Here is a 22,779-nt window from a genome sequence, read left to right on the forward strand (position 1 = left end):
AATAAACGCTAACCCTCGCCCCCCTCTCCCTCCAGTGCGTTCGGCTGCCGGCGAATAAAAGCATGCACGCGCACCCGGCCGCTGTTTCTGCCAGACATTGGCGCCGGACTCTAGAAAAAGTGGACAAATCGACCAGAGCCCAGGACCACAGCCAGCAGAAAATGTTTTCCTCATTCTGAAGCAGAGGGCTTGCAGTCTTTGGCGGAGCTTGGAGACGAGGATGGATTTCTGAGGGACGAGAACGAGTGGAGAAGACAAAACCTCAGTTTGCTAGCGAACCCCCGCAGAAAAACCAACAGGACCACGCCTCGGCGATGCTACGCATTTCTCCTTCTTTGGACATTTCCTCCCTCCTCATTGTTGACGCAGAGAAGGTTGAGTCAGATCTCGAGGTAAATGCAAGTATAATGCATACGGCCAGATAAAAAATGGAACTTCACATGTAGACCAGCATCTTTCTCTAGACGTACGTCCAGTAGCCGTGTACAGAGACACCATGTAGACGTACATACAATATATATACATATATGTATATATATATATATATATACAGATACTGGATTTTGTGTATCCATATATGTGCACGTACAATATGTATATGTACACCCTTCATGTAAACCACACGGTTTTAAGTTTATGTTTCTATATCTGTGTGCGCAGTTGCTTTTAACAGAGAGGGTCTGTGAAGAGATACGATCATACAGAAGCGGGGCAATACGGACGGCCGTCTTTTTGGATTTTCGGATGCTAAGCCGAAGAAACGCGCGAGTTGCGAAGACGCGCTCTTTTTCGCCTCCGACCAATCTAGAAAAACACACAGAGACCGTGTTCGCCAACAGAGGCTTGGCGAGAAATCCACTTCCCTCGCAAACTAAAAAGCTGCCTACTCGCTGTACATACACTCCACCTGTGAAGAAGACGGTGTGTCTGCGAACAGTACGGCGATGACTGTCAACGGAGTTCCCCTCTTTGGTCAGAAGACTATATCCTGGTTTCTGCTACGAGCTTGTTTTTGACTTTTCCGAACTGGAACTTCTCAACAAACATATCTACGTACATCACGCATACCTATCAATATGTGTCCGTATTCAAGTGTAATATATATATATATATATATATACGAAAATATTTGGAGGTGTGCACGGGAAGCGAGTGAGCTCTCGACTCTTGAGTTTGTCTGGATTGGAGACTGTCTTCAGTTCTGTCCATTCTGGGTCACCACGTGCTGCCGGAGTGTACAGACACCGCGCCAAGGGGTCCGCGAGACACTCGAACAAATGCGAACGGACTCGGATTTACTCTGACTTTCCGTGACCATTTCCAGAGACGGTGTACACGCATTTATGTGTTGAGTCGCTGCGCTTCTTCGATTCTTCGCTTACGTCGCCAATTTCACAGAGTTCCTCCAGAAACACTCACTTGCGCACTTGCGTGCACTGGATTGCATGCACTGTTTCGCGTGGACCACAGACGGGTGTGAATGCCGCAGGCACCTTTCACGAGCTACGTCCTACTCCACGAGCTCTGGTGGAGTTTCTCCTTGGAGAGAAGAGACAAAGACCGGAACTGCCTCCACAAAGCGAACTTTTTTTCAAACGTGTAACACCGCACCCGCAGACGACACCGTGCATGCGGTAGCCACACAGACGCCAAGAGATGCCCATCCGTATGCGAGCAAAGACTTATGTACACATTTAGGAAGACGTCGGCAGTCGTTTGTGAGCAGAGACCCGAGCAAACGTTGTGTATGTGTGCGCATGCGTTCACGCGGGCAGACGTATGTTTTCGCGGCGGTCGCCTACGGCCTCTCCGCTTGTCAAAAAAAGCACGGGAATGAACCGTGGAGTTATGCAGAGACACAAAAAGCACGGAAACGCGGTGTTGACTCAAAAATAATTCTCGACTCCTCCATCGGTCGCCCCGACGCTCATCCGCGAACGTGTATGAAAATACAGAGCCACGGATTGAAAATGTAGAAGAATACCAGTACCATAAGCAAACATGGGGGCAGGGATGTGCACATATCCACGAACTTGCGAGACTCCGTTCGGGTGCCGGGGGAAGAGTTTACCTATTTCCACTGAAGCAAACGCCCACAGATTCGGACGTGGACCGTGTGAAACACATTTTCACGTTTTTCCCGATGAAGACGGAGTGACCCCATTCCGCGTTCAAAAGAACCGCGCAACTCGGTCACTCGAAGAGAAGTTCTCAAAAAAACAGACGAGCGCTCACAAACCAAGCGCCTGCCGCATCTCCAACACTGTCGCCGAATTCACACTGGCGTGTATACAGATATATGCGTACACACATACATGCATGTGTGTGTATGTGTGCATGCCGGCAGTAATGTATGGCTCTTTGAGGAGAGTGTGAGAGAGTGTGCTGCTCAAAAAACAGTTTTGTTTCTGTGGTATTTCGGTTTCCCTGATTATGAAACTGTCGTAGGAATGCTCGCTCTCCTCCCCAAACTCCCTGCGTGTCTGTGGACGCTCGACTCTGCACTTTTCTGGGGACGGGGCGAGGCACTGCCGCTCTGCCTTGGCACTGCCTCTCGACCTGTTTTCTGCGTCTCCAACGCACGAATCGTCTTCGGCAACGCTCGCCTCCTTTTTTGCAGAAACAGAGAAGCGCCGCGCAGCGAACCGGAACGCGCCGTCGCCGCGGCGTCCGGCGCCGCGCCGGGCGGAACCGCCTTGTCGGATGCGAGCCACGGAGAACCTGCTACTTGCCGTGGTCTCAAATCTGCATCGCTGCGTGAACCGCCGTCGAGATTGCCGAAATGCGTCGCGAACGGCGGATGTTCTCGCAGAGCGGCACCGGCCGCCGGCGAGTCTCTGCCCGACTCTGCTGTGCAGACTCCCGGTGCGCAGAGCTCCGGCGCATGACCGGCGGCACACGCCTCCGTCAGCAGCGGTGAGTTTTCCGGGTCTCGTTTCTCCTCTTCGATTTGCAGCGCCTGGCCTCGCTTCTTGACCAGCGACGGGGATACATTAGTCAGTTGGAGCCAGCGAAACGACCGCGCAAGTTCCTCCAGCTCGTCGCCTTCCGGATCGGCGAGTGCGGTTTTCGTCCAGACGCCATCTGAGCAGAACAGGCTCGTCTCAGGGCCGGCGTCCCGCTCTCCACACGCGCAAAAACTTTTGACTGAAGAAGAGCGACTGACTTTCTCTACAAACAGGTGGAAACGCGGATCCGCGTACAGGCCCGTGGGTGCGGGCAGCCGGTCGTGAGCCGCATCCGCAGCTTCCATCATTTCCTTCGCAGAAGAAAAATGGCGTCTCGGAGTTTCGCGACTCGCACCTTCGCGACAAGAAAGAAAACCAGCCTTTCTCTAGCCGCGACTCGCGATGCATCCGGACAACCAACCGGCGCGAACTGCGGCGACCCGCGCTGGTCCACACACGATTACAACGACTCCGCGAGCCTCACAGCTGCAAAGAGAAAGCTCCCGCTCTTCGCCGACTGCAGACGGACAGATCGCTTCTCTGCACGGCGTACAACGTCAGGGGCAAAACGCGGCGCCGTGGTCAGCGCGGAGCAGGTTGCTCGTTTTCGCGGAAACCGGCTGGTTTTCGACACACATACGCACACATCCGACCGCGTACGGCTGTCTTGACAACGTCCCCCAGACACGCGCTTTTGACGTCAGTTCGTAAGACACAAGAGGGTGCGTCACAAGAGATTTCTCGCGACTCTGCTTTCTGTTTCAGAAAAACGCCGCTCTGTCGAGAGCGAGAATCAGGGCGCTGACAAGATTGTGAAACATCTGCTTCCTCCACAAAGAACAGCCAGGACGGGAACCACTCGTTTGCACACTCTGTCAAATCTTCGGAATACGTGTACACACAAAAGTGAAGTCCGAATTCCGTAAGCCGCCGCCTTCGATTCAACCCAGTCACAGAACGAGCATTCTTGACTGTCGCACCGCCAGCCGCAGTCTACACAAGACACGACCCTGTGAGGCCCAATTAGCTCTCCATTATCTCCACCGCGTTGACCGGCAAGCAACCTTTTCAGCAGCCTTTATTCGCTTGCTTCTTGTTCCAACTTTTGCCTTGCACATCTCGCATTTTCGTAGGCAGAACTCGGGAGAAAAGAAGACGATAGCAGCCGTGCGGAGGATGTCAGTAGGTCCCGCACTCCGCCGAAGGGCCAGAGCAAACGGAGCGACAACTTTCGCTTTGCCTGACAAGCAAACGGGCGGCGGACGAGTCAGACGAGAGGGGAACCACGAAACTGTGCCTTTCGGAGTGTCGCCACTGTCTGGATGTTAAACCTTGCGCGGCCGCGCTAGAAAAGAAACAACGCAGGCTCGGGAGGGCACTGCTGCTTTTTGGTGGAGGACCAGATGTTTATTTTGAAATTCGGCGGGGAAAAGGACACCTTTTAACGGTTCATGCTTCAATTCTTCACGCTCCGAGGACCCTGCGTCCTTGTCCAGGAATGTAGAGACTTCGCCTTCTCGTCTGCACGCATGCTGCTGCCGGGTGCCTCGCCGCTTCCGTTACCCTCCACACTGGCCGACAGACCGGTACGTTGCCTCTTGAGGACTTTCTTTCCAGGCTCGGCCTATTTGACATTTCAAACTCACAAACGCGAAGAGACAAACGTTTGCGGTCGCTGCTGCTCGCCGTTTCGGCACGCGTTTCCTGAGACAACTGTGAGTGCCTCACTGCTGGCACATGCACCGTCAGGAACAACCACTGCAGAGCTGCATCGTACAGAATGTTTGCATCGAGCTCTTTCTTTTGAATGCTTTCAGCGGTGAAACCTTTTCTTTCGCTCCTCGCCTTCGAGAGTCCAACGAACTCGGGGCTTTCGACGAATGGCCGGTCTGCGTTTCTCCTGCCCTCCTTTTTTTAACCACCGCAAACGGAAACCGTCCTTTCCTTCCCCTTTTTTCCGCTGCTTCGCCAGGTCCTTTTCTAGACGAAACTGACAGGCTTCTTGCCACCTCCTGCTACCAGCAAAAAGAACAACCCATCCGATAATCGACACAGTCTTCCTGTTTTCTTTCTCCTCCGTTCCCTCCTGCCTCCTCCACTTTCTTTCGTGTCTTCCTCTCTTTTTCTCCGTTCGCTCCCGACGCAAGAGATGGGCCGTGGACTTCAACCCCACTGCACGGATCCGCTCTCCCGCGCGAGGACCTCTCCGGACAGAAGACTCTTTTGAGGGAACCTGCGGGAAGTCTGTGCCTTCGCTGCGGAACTCCGCCGCATGTGTGCCGCCGACCTCTGCAGAGAATGGCAGAGAACGCGTCGACAGCCTTTTCGCCTCGCGCGAGAAGACGAACCGGCGGAGACGGAGAGCGCGGCGACAAGGCGAACGTACGCGAGATAGCGCAGGTGTCTTCGGCTCAAGACGCAGTGCAGGCGAAGTCAAGGAGAGGTACGAAATGCCTCACACAGACCTAGCAGCCTCTGAGACTGGGTGGTCGAGAAGCCGTTTCTTTTCTGGGGACTCTGTGCGACCAGGTGAACCGTTGCTGGCTTGACTTGCACGAGCTTTTTTACGGACTCGAGAGACGCTGTGCCTTTGGCAAAGAAACCGGTTCGCATCCATCCATGCGAGGAAGCGATGCCCATGTTTCCGACCGCCGAAGAAGGCTCTCCTGTAGACCCGCAGGTGCAGCTCAAACAGACAAGACGGCTTTCCATGTGCGACGCCTCTCTTCAGATTCTCTGAACCATGCAACGCTATGCTTCTCTCAACTAGTCACTCCTCTGCGAGCGCTCCCCTTTTTTTATCTCCGCGGCACCTGTCTGTCTCGGTCGAGTCCGGTCTCCATGCGTTCAGTTCTGTCTAGGTCCGTCTGTGCCTCTAACTAATCAAATCTCAAAGCTAAACTCAAATCTCCGTCCACATCTAGCTGCACTAAGGTGTCTCTCTCCCTTTACTACCATCGAGATCTACCTTGCTCCGTCCAATTTCCTATCTTTGTCTATCCGCCTCTCTCGGGCCATCTGTCACCCACTCAACTCTCTTCCTGTTTCTATCTCTCTCGAGCGAGTTCGCTTCACGTGTATGTGAGTATCTGAAAACATGGAAAGCGATAAAGATGTACGCGTTCATATATATATATATTTATATATGTTTATATATATATATATATATATTTATGTATATATTTATATATATGTATATATGAGAGTAGGCGGACATGGGTATTGACTGGCTTCTCCAGAAGTGGATCGATGTCTCCGCTGGGTTTCCAAGAGACGACGTGGAAGGCGATTGCTTTCGTCAGTCTCCTCGTCGATTCCCCACAGATCTCGATTAAGCTGCACCTTCGAGCAAACCTTTTTTTTCCGTTGTTTGCATGCAGAAAATCCTTCTCCCGACAGGAAGCAGCGCGCGGCTGACCACACCGAAGGCTGCCGTGAAGTGCCGCCTTCGTCGCCGCTTGAGTCGTCGGAGGGATCATTAACTCGACAACCTTCCTTCGTCAGGTTTCTCGCTTTTTCTTTCTCTTCTGTTCCAAGGACGCTTCTACTGTTTGTGGCCGTCCTTCAACTCCTGCTTCTTCTGTTCGTGGTAAGCCACCAGGTTTCTTTGCAAAGGAGTTTAGAGGCGCAGGAGGCACGCCTTCTGCAGCTGCTGCATGCGGAGAGAGGAGCTGCCGCAGACGACCCCGGGGTGTATGCACACCTCGCAGGCAGAAACCGGTGTCACTTGAACCGGAGCCTCGATTCAAAGCTCTTGTCTGGCGACCAGAACGCTGTGTTTGAGAGCGGGGAAGATGCAAGGGAAATGGAAGAACGCCGAGGTTCAGTGCTGCGAAACAAATGCTACGGACCCATGACGACCGAGGAAGAGTTTCGCGTTCTCGTGGACTTCCGAGATAAATTCACGCACACGCAGCAGAGAATCAAAGAGAGGACAAAGAAACTCATTTCCACTATGGAAAGAGAAGCGAAACGATTTGCCAAGATGGCAGACGCCGTTTTAAAGCATCCGATGCTCAATCACTGAAGAAAGGAACTGCAAGAACTGTCCAACAGATACGGGGATACCGATGACTGCCATGCCTATCTGTTCGTCTATCTCTGTATGAAGTCTCATATCCTTCAAATCTGTACGACTTTTCATCAGTTTCTCTATATTTTTCTCTGCATGCAGGCAGTTGGACACTCAGTTGGGAGTAAATCAACTCATTTCTCTTGTGAAACATACTTTTTTCCAAATATAGGTATATGTTTAGGTATATACATGTGTATAGGGATATATGTGGATCCACGGATGTAGGATTTGGGGCAGCGGGCATGTCTGTTGCTGCATGCACGTCGGTGGCCGCAAAAATCGCATGCGAAGACTCGAAATTTGCGAGTCTCTTTGATCGCGAAGCAAACCGAGGAATGGATTTTCTTTTTCTTGGCGACTTGAGAGCATCGCACCGGCGTGTCTCTGGGACTGCGACTGAGGTTCGCGGCCTCCCAGGAGATGAGTTCCACATGCGTTAGTTCAGGTTTCGCGGCACTTTGGAGCAAGGACTGTTTTTACTGTAAAAACGCGCTGCCCGCGTTTCACACACTTTAAACAGAAGCTCAAGGTCGTTGCTGGTAAGAAGGAAACGCATGTTGCGAACTGCATGCGTGAGATCATGCGATTTCTGAAGTTTCCTTGGAACCACCTTTGAGTATTCTGAAGCAGCTTTTTTTTCGTAATTCGGAATAAACACTCGAAGTTCTCATTGCTATTGCTGCACACAAACCGCCCCACGGGACTGCTCGAGGCAGCTACAAGGGTTTGATTTCAGAATCCGACGCAGTGCATGCAAACGCGTTTGTTGCGCAGAACTGCAAGGAGACGTTCGATCGGAGATGTGCGTGAAGGTGTCTCTACAGCAGTTTTCTTTTGGCGGGGTTTTCAGACGCTTCACGGGGGGCAGAGTGCGACCTCACCACCAGCGATGAGGGAGTTTTTTCTCTTCTGCGTGCATGCGTTTCGCATTTACACCTTTTAAACTAAGAGAATACGAGGAGACGGTGGGTCGAGTTCTCCCTCTTGGCAGCACAGTTTTCCCTCTTTCCTGAACGTTTCTCCGAGTGAACTTGGGGGCCAAGAAGCGCGTCTCGCTGGTGAATTTGATTCCAGCTTCCATGCAGCCCCGGCAGAGTTCGTTTCAGAAAGACTTCAGGAGGCACAGAAAACTCACAAACTTTTACCTCTATTCGATTTGCTTGGCTCTCTATACATGTCTAACTCCGTTCGTGTCCGGATTTGCCACTCTGCCTCTGCTTATGTCTATCGATCTCAACCTAGTTCGAGTCTCTCTTCATCCGTATCTATCCGTCTATCTAGATCTACGACTGTAGAGAGATGTTCTCAGCTAGTGTGTTGACTCTCCATGAAGGATATAAAAACATCTGGTACAAGTCATGCAAATGCGTAAATGCATATGCGTATTGGTATCCGAGTACTGGTATCCATAGGACTACGCTCATGTGGGAAGGCAAACGTGCAGGACCGCCGCCTAAGAAAAACCGATTTTCGCATATTTTCTGAGTTTCGACTTCGTAGGGGGAGCAAAAGTTTGAAAGCGCGCAAAACGTGTGTCGTCAGCGATTGCCACGCATGTCTCTCGAAAAACTGCTGTGGAGACAAAAGGACCTGTTCCTTCGTTGTGCGTTGACTGAACGATTTACACGCAGCGCCTTGGATTCCTACATTTGCTTTACTAATTTACTAATTTACCACTGACCTTGACACAGAACACCCTCACTCTGTCTTACCTGTAAAAACGAACAGCTGTATTCTACCGAACCCCAAGAAGGTCATCCCCATACACACAACAACACTCACGCGTACGTATGCTTGCCTCTGAGACAGGCACGCAGCTACACCTCGGAAGGTGGATTTGTGGGCAGCATCTGCGCCAAAAAACAAGCATCAACTCAAAACACTGAAGACAAACATTCAGCGGCTCTTCGCGCTTTCTCGATGGCGGCTGCGGGAACGCCGCCATCCTCTGGAGGCAGGTGAGCAACCTGCGTGAGCACTTGGACTGCATGCCGAAGTATCGCTTTCCTCAACTCTGCTGCACAGGCGCATGCAGGTTCCTCAAAATACGACTGCTCCACGAAATGGCCGCATCCGACCCTCCCAAAACTGCCCGTGAGGCGCGCGCCGCCTTCCTCGGCTGTCAGGACACCTGGGAGCGTTTCCTGCGGGGAGGCAACGGTGCCGGTTGGCCCTGTCGCCCTCCGACCTGCGTGTGATGCGTTGTTCTCCCCAGCCACTCTCTTCAACTGGAAAGATACCTGAGAAGGCGGACCTGCTTCTGCGGAAGGGCTGGCGGGGAAGGGAGGCTTGCATGCACCGACGGAGAGTGTCGAAGACGCGTGAGCGTCGCTCTCGCTTCGGCAAAACGATTCTCGAGGTGGTGAAGCGGATGGCTGCTTCCCTCCTTGCGCGGCAGTCTCGGAGCGCGCAGCTGCCCCTGGCGCTGGCCAGTCGCGGCACAGCGACTCCTCGCTCTCCCCGAAAGGCAACTGAGAGCCCCTGCATGCAGCGATCTGCATGCAGTTCTCCACACATGCAGCCGCGGCGCGGCGCGCGAGGGGGACGGCGATGTCGACCCCACATCTGAGTGGAGAGAAAAGTTTACACAGACAGCTGGACTGAGGGAGGGCTGTTGCGAACAGCATTTTCAAAATGGAAAAACGAAAATGCTAAAGTGTGCAAATGGGGAAGAACAATGCGCTGTGTGCAGAACACGAGGGTCGCAGCGACAGAAGAGAAGGCATTCTGATTCAGAAAAAGACATGAAATACCAGCCACTTCGCCTTTTGGCCAGCGGACCAGAGCCATAGACTCTGCAAGAGGCGTAGGTCAATGTGTACGCTGATGTAGGAACAAACACATCGTTACATGGAGTATCCACAGAGTCTGTCGTTCAAAGACAACGCGATGTAGGTCTGCCTCTCTCGACGTGTATTTACAACAGAAAAACGAACAAGCAATCGACTTGTGTATCGCCATGTGTGCGTCACAGCAGAAGGGGCATCGCTGCCATCGGAAAAAGGCACACAACGCGCCATCAGGAGAGAGACGTTTGCGTTCCCGTGAAAAGGTTTTGCACATCCGCCCCACCTCCTTAAGCGTCGCACGACTGGCCTCTCTCGCCTACTTGGTTTGGAGATGGAGAAGCTTGTGGCGGGGCTTCCTCAGACCTGTCAGGAGCGCGCGCAGCTGCGGAGAACTTCTGAAAAGCGATTTTTCACGACCTCTCGACAAGCTTTGAAAGAGACCTTCATGCTCCTTTCGCCTGGCGGCTTCCAAGCGCGTCTCTCTGCGTTTCAGTTCTTCGCGCTTCCGCCGCGTCCGCGTCGAGGCGCCTACCACCTCATGGAACTTGCGGCCGGCGACTGCATCCGTGCTCGAACTGTACACGCATGCAGTTCGTCTGTGCCGAGCGAAGAAGAGCCGCAGAGCCTTCCCGAGCCACAGGGGCTCCGTGACGGCGTAGACAACAGCGGCAAAGGTTCCGAGAGACACCTCTGAAGCGAGAAGGCGACGCTCCTGGAGGACCTGCAGCAGCCAGAGAGCATTGATCACTTGCAGACGCATGCAGTGAGACAGCCACACGGCGAGGCGAGACGCATGCGCCCAGGGACAGCCTGGCGGCGTGCCTGGGCGCATACAGGGGCGACTTGCCGCAGAGGCGGACAGGCAAGCGTCGCGGTCGTCATGCGACTTCTGCGAGAGAGAGCAAGCGCTAGCGGAGGAGACGTCACCTCGGAGCTCAGGTCGCGAGCTGGAGGGACTGAAGGAGGAGAACGCGGAGGGAGTTGGAGACACAGGAGGCGGCTGCAGGGAAGACGGAGGAGGCGAAGAAGATCGGTTCGCTGTTTGTGATCTCGCAAGAGAAGACGCAAAGGAAGAAGAGTCTTGGCAAGGAAGAAACGGTGTGCTCTCGTGCGGAGCAGAAGCAAAACATTCCGACGGAAAACAAGAAGAAGGAAACGCAGAGACATCCGCGCTGCCGGCTGCGATAGGAGGCGACGACGCAGAGGCGAGGAAAAAGACTCTGAGAGAAAACACAAAAAAACGAACATCTCGGAACACACATCTGGAAGAAAGATACGACCTCTCCACATTTGATCCATATATACAGGGAGACAAAGAGATACGGTTACACATGTATACACATATGCGTCCATATATGCATTTATATGTATATATATAGATTTATGGTATGAAGGGCATGAAGTAATTCGTGCTACATAGTGGAATTATATATATATATATATATATAAATATATATATAAATATATATATATATATATAAATAAATATATATATATATATATATATATAAGAAGCCAGAGACACGTCCATAGGTGTTGAATTTACTGGCACGCAGGAAACGTATACTCTTCTCCATTGGTGAATACTGGAGAGTCAAGGGATTTGCATCTACGTCAAACGACGCATGCCTACACAAACGCGTACGCATGCCACTGTCTGACTGTGGGCAACTGTGCATGCATTTATCGAGATGCGCAACGCGTGGAGGGTGAGGAGGCCTCAAAAGAACAAGCGACTGTTGGAAGTTTTAATCATCCCAAAAAGTGCTGTAGTGAATGGAAAACTGTGCCGACGACGAAAACGCCTCGCCCACCGTGTAAGGCGTCTGAGTGTCTCGAGCGGATTTTCTTTGCATGGCCCGAAGCGAAGATTAAACAATCGCACTTGGCGAACGACGCTCTCTCTCGACCCCTACAAAAAGACAGCAAGCAAAAGGGAAAGACTCGACGACCGTCGTTCGTCCACGTCTCAAACTCGGTACCAAGAAGAGAAAAACGGAAAGACCTCGCATCGATTCTTCAGCTTCGCCAGAGTATCTAGACATCCTAAGCCTTCCGCTGCACTCAGCGTCGCCGTGCCATCCATGCCGGCACTGAAAGATGTGAAGATGGAGTTTTGTCGACCTCGTTGTCTGCTTGGAGAAACGTCTAAACTCTCACCCTTTCTAGAAAAATTCGAATGCAGTGGAAAAAATCCTTGTCTCATGTGGGCGATCCAACGCTTCTTAGACCATGGGTCGGGGACATCGTATACGCACCCACCAACAGAAATACACGATCACGTAAGACAGACATGCGCGCAATACAAACACATCTCCATGGTGTCAGAGAGAGCTCGTTATCAACGTATGCACATGCATATCTGTATGTCCATAACGGTAGGTAGATACGACACCTATACATCTCTCTAAATATAACGTATACAGACGCGCGGAGATGCAAGCATCGTAGCAACGGATATCAGCGTGACCCAGAGATAACTCTTGGCTTGGAAGCGAGAGAATCGTTGCAGGTTTTGTATCACAAAAACGCTACCACGAGAAGAATCCCAACGCGCGCCAACCGCCCTCTCGCGTCCACCCACCAGATTTCGCTTTGAGTAAAGACGCAAGAGGCGCTCGACTGCTTCTGTTTGCCGGGTCTCGAAACCGCCAAACTCTTCGTCGGTCTCCTCTCTCGAGACTCCTGTCTCTCGCCGCACTCCACGAAGCCCCCGCAGAAAGTCCTGAGCGACGCTGAGACGCTCGCGCTGCCTCAAAACCTCCGCAACCTCCTCCTCCTGGGGTGGCTCTGCCTCGTTTCGACTTGCAGACTTGGCATGCGAGTCTTCGTCAGGATCTGCAGAAGTTCGCTCTCTTTCCGCGCGAAGACCAGTTAACGATTTCGTCTGGAACCTCCAAACACTCCGAGGCGGATCTGGAGCGTTTGCGGCTTCTTCGTTGCCCTCTAAACTTCTGCGTTTCGTCTTTGGAATCGAAACCAGAACTCCCTCAGACCTGCCGACTGGGTCTCTCGCTCCGCCGTCTTCTTCTCCGTTTTGCTCTTCTCTTTCTTCTTTTTCTCTCTCTCGATGTCCGGTTTCTCTCTCCGCCTCTTCTCCGTCTCCCCCTCCCTTGCCTCCTTCTTCTCCGTCTTCCTCTCCCTCTTGTCTCGCTGCTTCGCTCGCTTCTCGCTGATTCCGCGCCTCGCTGCCTGCTGCCCTCGCCACTTCGCCGGCCTGGAGAGAAGGCGAGAAGCGTCGCATGAAGTATGCATGCATCGCGCACACTTCGGCCCTGTAGAAATGGTACTTCATCTCCACAGCTGCCAGTCTGCGAACTTCCTGGCGAATCTTTTCCTTCGCTTCCCGTTCCACCAGCAACCTCGACAGCGGAAGTGCATGCAAATCTGCAGCGAAGAGTTCAGCAGCCTGTGCTCGTTTCGCTGCGTCTTCAGCGAGCTGAACAATCCGCGACTCGCTGCTCTCTGGACCTTCTCTCAAGGCAGTTCTGCTCGGCCTGTCACCCACGGCTTCGTTTGTTCCTTTCTCGCTCTCCACGGCCGTCTCGTCCGTTGGCTCTGTGTCCACACCACCGCCGCCGTCGACGCACTCCCTGCTGTCGCCTTCTCTCTCCCCATTCAGTTCTCTTCTCTCTTCTCTCCTCTGTGGACCTTCAACAGAAGATGAGCTCTCTGGTGAGCTACCGAAACAAGAAAGGAAAGAAGCGACGCTGCCTGCGCGCGACGAGCTCCGCTTCCCCCCGAGTCGAGACGCGGCGTACGCGCACCCGGGGAACGGCGCGGTGGCTCCGGCGCCGTCTGGGTCGAGAGGTCGCTGTGTCGCATCCTTCGTCGTGTCTCCCGAAGACCGTCCAGCAGAGAACAGTGAGGGAAACGGTTCTCGCGAACTCGACGCTGCCGCGTCTTCTGTGTCGAATCTCCAGGAATATCCCCCGGTGGTCAGGCGCCGACGCAGAGCTGCAACTTCTCTCTGTCGGCTGACGCTGTCGACGGGGTGGAGACGCCTGGCTTGCTGGCGAACTACCTGGACGCGCATGCATGACGCAGAGAAGAAAAAAACACCGAGAAATGTGAATTCGAGCGAAGAGACGTCTGTCCTTCCAAAGGCATGCTTGAGCAAAAGTACGCAAGTACAACGAGCGAGACACATTCTCTTTGCCATATATGCATTCCGAAAGCGTACTCAGCTACAGATGTCTCCACACAGAAATAACTATACTTACCTACATATGGACATTCATATATATCCTTATGTATATATATATATATATATCTATATCTATATATATATATATATAAATGTATACATATGCATACACATGTTGACACACATATACACATACATATATTGAGATACAAATATCCACATACACACGTATGTACATGTATATACATATATATATATATATGTATATATTTATATATATATATATATATATTTATGTATATATATGTATATATATGTATTTATGCAGTGAAAGCAGAGACTCGTGTGTGGCTGAATCCCGCACACCTCCGAGCCACACAGAGACAGGCAGAAAGAACACAAGGCGAAAACAGAGAGAAGAGAACGACCCACGGAAGCGTCGATCTCCCGAGGTTGTTGTGTCATTTTCATTTCGTTTACAATTTAACTGACCCAGAGACGAAAAAGAGAAGTATTGTAAAGGGCGCGACGCATCTCGTCTTCTTGCCCTTGAAGAAAACTTGGATAAGAGAATAGGAGACTGGCCGCCCTCTGATAGGTGAGTGAGGCTTCGCGGAGACGCTCCAGAGGCGGTGCAGCCTCGAGGAAGTCTTTGCCTTCCCTCGGCGTTTCTCTTTTCTCCTCCGAGTTTGTCTTTCTTTTCGGTGGAAGCTGCGAATGCGGAGAGATCTCGCCGACTTCGCACTCGTTCTGCGCCTTCCCCTCGACTCCACCACGCAACTGAGCAGACGAGTCCGGACAGTTAGCTTTCGCCTTCTCGGCTGCCGCGGCGAGCGGCGCCTCGACGAAGGAAGTCACAGATGGAGAAGGACAAGACGAGAGAGACGAAGCGTTTCCTTCGACAAACGAAGAAAACGAGGGAGACGAAAGGACTCTGATTGAATTCAAGTCTGACACTTCCAAACAACGCGAAAGCCTAAAAAAAGAACGAACAAACGTGACGCACTTCGTACAAACCCATGTACACATGTGTATATATGTATATCGACATACTTATATGTTGATACGGGTGTTTATAAAGACATGCTTCATGCGTACATATATATGAAGATACTTACATATGTACTGATGTGTATGCAGGCATGCTATATGCATGCATCTGTATTTGCAGGCATGATATCTCTCTCTGTATCTATATACAAATACATATATTTACATATACATATGAAAGTATATATATATATATATATATAACGGCACCGATGTGTGTGCGTAAGTGTGGGCAAGTTGGCTTCTTTTACGCTGAAGGTACGAGCTCGAATCCTGGATGCTGCAACTGTTGAAAATAGGGATTTTGGTAGTTACGAAATGTTTACAGGTTGACTATTTTGTGAAGTTGAACGACACGAGAACCTGCTTGAAGGTCGGCAAGGACCGCCAGCCTCGAGAGAGTGTGTCTTTCGAAGTTTGGTCGCATTTCCTTCAGAAAACAGAATGATCAAAGCATTAAAAACGCGGATAAAATAGAAAAACTCACCACTCCTTCGTCGCTTGAATTTCGTCCTGTCTCCACTCCATGCCTCTCGCGCTGCCGCCACAAATATCGTTCGAGGGAAGCAGCAGCAGGACGACACTGAAGCTCGTCTCCCTCAGACCCTCGACCGGTTCTCCCTCTCTTCGTTTCCTGCCTCTGACGTGACTGCATTCGTTCTCGTTCCGTTGGAGATCTTCGTGAACTATTTCCTCTTCATTTCCTTCTTTCCCTCCCTCCGTTTCTCCTTTCTTCTGGTTTTCGTCTTCGTCTTCTCTGTCTTCTTTCTGTCCTTCTCCTTCTTCCTGTCCTTCTCCTTCCTTCTGTCCTTCTCCTTCTTTCTGTCCGTCTCTTCCTTCCTCTTTTCCATCTTTCCCCTTTGCCTCTCCTCGTTGTATCTCTGCCGCCTCTACTCGCGGCTTCGGAACGCGGGCAGATTCCTTCGCCGGTCGCGCCGTTTCGCGTCGACGACGCCAGAGGGCGAGGAGGTGGAGAGTCTCCTCCAGTTCGTCTCCGAAGTTCAGAGAAGACGACGCGTCGGGGAAGAGACACTCCAGAGAGTGTTCACAAAACGCGGAGTTCGAAACTCGTCGTTTCCGCAAACTCTTTTCGATGCCGCGCTTCGGCAGCCTCCAGGCACCCGGCGGCAAGCCACTGTGTCGCACAGGAACGACAAGAACAAAGTGATTTTTCGGTTCTTCCTGCTGCTTCTCTCCTTCGTTTCCTTGTGTCTCTCCTTCTCGTTCTTGCTCCTCTCCTTCTCTTTTTCGCTTTCCTTCTTCAGATCGACAGCTCGTGTTGAGTGTAGCTACGCCTCGCTCTGTCTTGGCTTTTTCCTTCTTTTGTTTCAATGCCCCGTCTGAGTCGTCTCTGTCTCCTTCCTTCTCGGTGTGATCGTCTGAGCGTTGTCTGTCTTGTTCCTCGTCGCCGTCTCGCTGTCTGCTTCGCTGGCCCTTCTCACTTTCCGCGTTCGCTTCTCTCGCCATGCGTTTGCAGGGACAGAACGACAGACGGCTCGGGTGTCTGCTCTGCGCACTGAGTGCCGACAAGACGCGCTGTCGCAGCTCCGTGAGAGCACAGCATTCGACCTCTAAGCCTTCATGCGAAAAAATGGATGAAAGACCTCCTCTCATCAAGGCTTCAAAGGCTCCACCTATCCCTTCAGATCGCTGCTTCCCTGATACCTCTTCCACTGTCGCACAGCCTTCACACTCATTCGCCGTCCTTTCCGTCGTCGCCTCCGCATCGCTTTCCCTTGCAAGTCTTCTGTTCTTTCCGGCGCGCTCCCGGGATTGCGGGAGAAGCACGCAGATCCTGCGTTTCTCTCCGAGAGAAGACCCGAGCGAAGCCCCTGCGGTGGAGACGAACAAACTCACTGCCGTGAGGGCCGGAGACGAGGAAGCAGTGTCACCTGCGCTTTTCAGGCATTCCACTCCTTCTCGCCTCTCTGCGACGAGCTCTTTTTGACGAGAAAGAGAGCAGCGACAACGTCCCTCTCCTTCATTCTTCGCGTCTTCTGCTTTCTCGTCGTCCTGGCGTTCGCGCGAGTCCCCCTTCCGTTTACCTCCTACGCACCCGCTGTCGCTTACGTCAGAGCTAGGCGACGAACGCACAGCAGAGCAGGAACGCCTTTTGCATGGATATGCTTGGAGCGTCTCCTGTCCTTCCCCGCGGAAAAGACCTGCTTCGGTTCGTTGCAGCGCTTCCAAAACTTCAAACGAAAGCGGGAGAACCAAGTGCCGCCCCATGCATGCAGCAGCAGAGGCCCGGAGAAAAAAACCGTTTACATCTTCAACGGACGAAGAAAGAGAATGGTCGACATTCTCTCTGAGCGTCTCGACACCACGGCAAGACTCGTCTTGTGCACAAACAAAAACGTCTCTGTCTTGCTTCGCTTCCCCCTGCGGGGAATTCGCAGTTGATCTTGCTGTTGTTTCTCCTCGAAGATACTCGTTTTCTCTCTCTGCTTGTTCTGCTTCTGCACGTCCTCGCCTGTCGAATTCGTCTAATTCTCTGCCTTTATTCCGATGACTCGCGTTTCGACCTCCATCTTCTTGTTCTTCTCCACCATGCTTCCCTTTTTCTCTTTCGTCCTCACCTTCTTCTCCTGCTTCTCCTTCTTCTGCCTTCCGGTTCGCTTGGTTCGTGGTTCTCTCTCTGGAGTCGACGTCGCTGAGACTGAGTCTCGCAGACGCTCGGTCACCCTCCACATTACTCCGTGAGATGCAGGAGCACCCGACAACATCCGCTCGACCTCGTGCTCTCCGCTCGTCTCTCTCTCTCTCTCCTACCGTCGCTCCTTCTTCTCTTGCACTTCGCCAGCGGCAGAGGAGAGGCAACAGGCGAGAAAGCCTCTTAGGCCGCAACCTCAGAGGCAGAGAGAAAGGAGAGAGAGAGCAGGAACAGGGCGGAGAGGAAGGACGCGACGGGAGGAGAGAAGCCTGAGAGAGAGAACCGGCAAGGACGGGAGGAGAGCGAGGAAACGGAGAAGAAGCCTGAGGAGGGGAGGAAAAAAAAGGGGGAGATACACTCCCGGCAGTGTTTGCGGCTGACGTCAGAAAGAAGACAGAAAGCGATTGTGGCAAGGAAACGGAGAGCAACGCGTGAGACCGCGGAAGAGCAGAAGGCGGGCAACCAAAAGGTCTGCGGATTTGCGCCGAGTGAACGGGATGAAGAGGAGGAAGAAACGCGTTTGGGGAGCGCGCAGACGAGATAGAGAAGACAGAACGTCGTCGGCAGCTTTCGGAGAAGTCCGGACAGAAGAAGAGAGCAGCAGAGGAAGGGGGACTGAAGAGCAGCAAGAGACAAGGACAAAGGCGAAGAAGGCAGACGAGAGCAGGACGAAGAGACAGTCGAGCCTGCATCTCCGATTTCTGCAGAAGGCAGAGGCTCCCCGAGAGATTCAGGCGTTCTGTTCGACTGGGGAGAAACGCGAAAGCACTGACTCAACGAGAAACGCTTCTGCGTCCTCATTGTGAAGACTGACTGGAGGACGAGAGAAAACCTCTCCTTCTCGGAACGCGAGCGTCTCGACCTCCAGCCTCCGGAGAAGGCCGAACGCGCTGAGGTGTACAGACACCCGGGGCAGTGGGAAGACTCGAAAAGCAGACGAAAACACACTCGAGAGAAGTGAGGCAAGAGGGTATACAGGGAGCTGCAAGCAAGAAAGCAGAAGACAGGAAGAAAGAAGACAAAGAGAGAAAGCAAAGAAAGCAAACAGACAAAGAAAGAAACCAACGAAGAAAGCAAACAAACAAAGAAAGAAAAAAAAGACGCCTTTCTCGTGCATGAGAGAGAGGCACACTGTGTATATAACGTCGGCTGCGTTGCTGAGAGACAGACGAGACAGCTGTTTCAGGACTCCCGCTCCCGAGAGCTCGTCGCATGCATCGAGATATTCTGGAGGAACGCACAGAAACAGGAGTGAATTCACCCTTGTTTCTCTCAGCATCTTTTGACTCAATTGAGATCCGCTTCACAAAGAAAGTACACAGAAAAGGAGAAACTCCGCAGCTTGTTCCTTTGATCCGCAAAGAAGAGCGAAGCAGCCCCGTTCTCTCTCTGCATGCATTGCGCGAAAAAAATCGGAAGCGCTCTCAAAGTCTTGAAACTTCGCCATCCGATCGTGACTGTTTTCTCGTTCTTCTTATTTTTCGTCTTCCGTGACCGGTGTCTCCTCTCATCGGATCCCCTTCTTCCAGGCGTCGATTTCTTTTCCAGCGTCTGCCGCTGCATCTGCGTTGAGTCGCTGACATTTTCGAGCGCAGAGACTCACACGTCCTTCTTCGTGTGTTTCCCCGTTTTCGTTTTATTCCACTATTTTTCCTTCGTTGCCTGGCGCGCAAACTTCTCATCCTTCCCCCCGCCCCCCTCTGCGGCTGGCAAAGCGAAAACGGGGAAACTGTTCTCGGGGATCCTCTTGACTCTTCTCTCTCCTCGCCCACAATTTTCTCCGCGCTCTTTCACTTCCTCTCTTGGGTGCTCGTCCTCTTCCCTCGTTCCTCTAGCAGTTCGGTCCTTCTCTCTTCTTCTCTTCTTCGCTGTGCTCTCTTCTCGCCTCTTCACTTGCGCCTCTGTCGCCGTCTGCGTCTTGTTCTCTCACCATGCCTCCTCCTCGCCCTTCTTCGCGCTCCCTTTCGTCGGACGCGCTGCTGCTTGCGCAGGCGGCGTCCTCGCTGGTTGTGCCGCTTGGCGCGGACTCCGCGCTTTCCTCTCTGCTGCCTCCGGAGTCTTCTCCGTGTCAGCGGTTGCTGCACCAGTCTGCGCAGTCTCTGGACGACTCGGTCGAGTACTTTGCTCTGCTGCACCGTCTAGGCGACGACGCAGAAACCGTCGCTGGACCTGCTAAGTTTATCTACCAAGGCACTGGCTTCCGCCGCGCCTCCCTCTCACCTTCGGGTGCCCCCGAGGCGAGCGAAAGAGAGGATGAAAGCGCGCAGCCGAGACGCCGTCCAGCAGACGCTCGAAGCCTCGTGGGGGTTGCTTGCTCGCAGGGCGTCTCGTACGACTGGCTGCTTGCTCTCGGATGCCTGAACTGCGGCCGGTCCGTCACTGTCGCTGACGATCTGCTGCCGCTCCTGGAGGAGGAGGATAGGCTCGACGCGTCCGCAGCGCTCGTCTGCAGAGGCTGTGGTCACCACATCGCGCCTCTCCACGGCGCAAATGAGTCGGACTCGCTCGTCGACTGCATGCAGCAAAGTCGCCGAAGGCACCAAGCGGAAGCCGCCGACGCAGAACTCAACGGAGAACGCAAAACAGATGTGAAGAGGGAGAACAAAGGCGCAAACAGGGGAGACGGAGGCGAGCTCGGAGAGACGGCAAACGCGGCAACTGCGAGTCGAGCGTTAACCGAAGACGGCGTTTACCTGTTCGGCCAGAGGAAACAGCACAGACTGGGAGACTTCTCGAAGAGATGGTGGCAACAGCGATTCCTCGGCGAGCGATTTGGAGAGCGGCTGCTCGAGCAGCAACTGCGTCTTGTTCAGGCCTTCTCCGGCGCGAAGAAGGGTGTTGTCTGCAAGGAAACCTGTGAGGCTTGTGGGCATGGCGAGGCCTTCTTCTCCACCTTCCAAGCACGCAGCGCGGACGAAGGAATGACTGTCATGTACGAATGCGTCAAGTGTGGCCATCGGCGCGTCTTCAACAACTGAGGCGGAGGTCGAGACGAGCTTGAGAGCTCACCGCGCTCCGTCGCGTCCGCAGACACAAGCATCTTTCCTCAGATCTCCATGCATGCTCTAATCGCATCTGCCTTGCTTTATATTCACGTTGGCATACACAGAGGTACAGACAAAGATGGACATACGCGTACTCACATTGATACATACTCGTATATTCAAATACACACGCATATACATAGACATATATGTGTTTATACATATGTACACGTATCCATATATATACATGTGCATATATATATATATATATATATGTGTGTATGTATGTATCTCTCCGTCTACAGGTGTGGCTACAAATACATGTGTGTATATGGATGTTTATGGATGTATATGCAAGCGTGTATTTTCCGTCTGTCTCTATATTCTATGTGTATATTGGTGGCTGCTCTTGGGGGCTGTCTCGTGGAGATGTGCGAACCTAAAGGTTGAATTTCTAGGATTTCTATGATGGCGAATGAGTCTTAGAAGCGAAGACATGGCGTTCAGCGGAGTTTTGACGTGCATGCAGCGCGTAAGCTGTTTGCCGTGTTGTGAACGAGAAGTTCCGTTTTTTTACGGTTCTCGCCTGCTTTTCTTCCCTAAACATTCTCCAGCACTGCCAGGGAGATCTGTGGCTCGTCTCGCGCTGCGTCGGTGCTTTTCTGAAGACGACGGCGTATTGTTTCTTTGTCGCAGTTCGTCATCTTTTTTAGTTGTCTTTGTTTTCTCCAACGGTCGTCTCGCCCCGGACCCGGTGCTCTTTTCCCGCTCCTCGTGGTCGTTTCGTCTCGGGTATGTGACTTCTCTCCTCTCTCTCTCTTCTTTTTTGTTTTCTCTTCGGGTGTCGGTGGGGTATCATCGTCACAGCTTCTTCTCGACTTGAGCGTTTCTTCTTTCTCCCTGCGCTTCCCTTCTTCTCATCCCCTCTCGTCTCGAGGGGTGTGTCGAACTCGCCGCTTCTCCTCCTGCGTGGAAGACGTTCGATTCTCTGTTCCTCGCGATTGCTCTCGTGTCTCAGTGTGACCTCCCTCCGCGTCGCCTTCCGCTCTTTCTTCGGTTCGCTACTCCTCGCTTCTTGTCTCTCTAAAACCTTCGTTTCTCAGCCTCGACACGAAGAAGGACCCTGTGTCCACCTAGATCAATGCTCAGTTGTATCCTTCCATGTACACACACATCCATATGTATATATAAATGAGAGTATATATAAATATATATATTCATAGGTACATTGTATGTGTATGGTGGACTGACTGTCTTCTTCCTGACCCCACACTTCATTTCCTTGAAGCGTCTCTTGTCTCAACCTGAATTTAAGCAGAACTGTCATTTATCGGAAGTAAAAAGTGAAACTGGCACGAAGGAGCGGGAAGCAGTTCACACCATCCAGAGAACACCTGAAGCGAGGCTTCCTGTTACACATCATAAACTGGGAGTCGCAGTTTTACTGGGGAGAATACACTCCGAGCTGGACAACTGTGGTTTGGACCTCTCAGCTCTTTGTTGACGAGGTCCGAAAGCGCTGCGTTCTTCCTGATGTGTAGACAGTTTCGTCACTTCACATTCTCGACCGTTCTTCTTCGTTTGCGGACAACGAAACTGCTTCTCCCTAGCAGGCAGACGTTGGGTCAAGAGACTCCGACGCGACACAGACGAGAACACACCGTGGGGTATTGAGAAGAAACATAGGACGAGAAAGAAAGACATTAGCGGAGAAGCAGATGGAGACAGGTGGAGCAGGGGGATAGGGAGAGAAAGGGTAAGGCAGAGGAAGAGACAGACACAGGAAGAAGCAAAAAAAAAAGGACGAGAGCGAGAGATCGTGGAAGGTGGAGGAGAGACGGGGGGAGACCAGAAGAAGAAGTGCCACGAGAGGTACGATGGGGTTCCCTAGAGAGGTTGAGGAAACCAAAGATAGGACAGGACGGAGAAAGAGAGAAAACGAGGAAAACGAAGTGCGAGAGACAGCGCGAGGCGGCAGATAGCAGCACAGATCGACGTGCTCAGGGATGAGTTTTTAGAAGCCGGAGCTACACAGAGACAGCCACACAAATGACGCCAACCAGATTGGAAAACTGTGAAATATTGAGACACGAGTACAGAGCGATTCGCGAGGACGGCGATCTAGTTTCTTCA

At 52.3% G+C, this 22,779-nt stretch overlaps 5 protein-coding genes across 5 annotated transcripts; 3 read left to right on the forward strand and 2 right to left on the reverse strand.

Annotated features, from left to right (window-relative positions):
- Positions 1–124: 124 nt before the first annotated feature.
- TGME49_250020 (hypothetical protein) lies at positions 125–1,084 on the forward strand. The gene is made up of 2 exons (XM_002367293.2): positions 125–392; positions 661–1,084. The coding sequence occupies exons 1-2, from the start codon at positions 315–317 to the stop codon at positions 946–948; spliced, it is 366 nt and encodes a 121-aa protein (XP_002367334.1). The 5' UTR covers positions 125–314; the 3' UTR covers positions 949–1,084.
- TGME49_250030 (hypothetical protein) lies at positions 661–4,048 on the reverse strand. The gene has a single exon (XM_018780920.1). The coding sequence runs from the start codon at positions 3,254–3,256 to the stop codon at positions 2,432–2,434; it is 825 nt and encodes a 274-aa protein (XP_018635058.1). The 5' UTR covers positions 3,257–4,048; the 3' UTR covers positions 661–2,431.
- A 32-nt stretch (positions 4,049–4,080) lies between these two features.
- TGME49_250040 (hypothetical protein) lies at positions 4,081–7,286 on the forward strand. The gene is made up of 2 exons (XM_002367295.2): positions 4,081–5,391; positions 6,329–7,286. The coding sequence occupies exons 1-2, from the start codon at positions 5,247–5,249 to the stop codon at positions 6,973–6,975; spliced, it is 792 nt and encodes a 263-aa protein (XP_002367336.1). The 5' UTR covers positions 4,081–5,246; the 3' UTR covers positions 6,976–7,286.
- A 1,177-nt stretch (positions 7,287–8,463) lies between these two features.
- On the reverse strand, positions 8,464–18,738 carry TGME49_250050 (hypothetical protein). The gene is made up of 6 exons (XM_018780921.1): positions 15,497–18,738; positions 14,452–14,935; positions 12,397–13,836; positions 11,627–11,724; positions 10,133–11,032; positions 8,464–9,588 (listed from the first exon to the last, which is right to left on the reverse strand). The coding sequence occupies exons 1-6, from the start codon at positions 18,352–18,354 to the stop codon at positions 8,898–8,900; spliced, it is 6,471 nt and encodes a 2,156-aa protein (XP_018635059.1). The 5' UTR covers positions 18,355–18,738; the 3' UTR covers positions 8,464–8,897.
- A 395-nt stretch (positions 18,739–19,133) lies between these two features.
- Positions 19,134–21,844, forward strand: RPA12 (DNA-directed RNA polymerase I RPA12). The gene has a single exon (XM_002367297.2). The coding sequence runs from the start codon at positions 19,594–19,596 to the stop codon at positions 20,638–20,640; it is 1,047 nt and encodes a 348-aa protein (XP_002367338.1). The 5' UTR covers positions 19,134–19,593; the 3' UTR covers positions 20,641–21,844.
- Positions 21,845–22,779: the final 935 nt, after the last annotated feature.

This window comes from Toxoplasma gondii, chromosome XII (assembly GCF_000006565.2).
Source record: "Toxoplasma gondii ME49 chromosome XII, whole genome shotgun sequence".
NCBI classification, from domain to species: domain Eukaryota; phylum Apicomplexa; class Conoidasida; order Eucoccidiorida; family Sarcocystidae; genus Toxoplasma; species Toxoplasma gondii.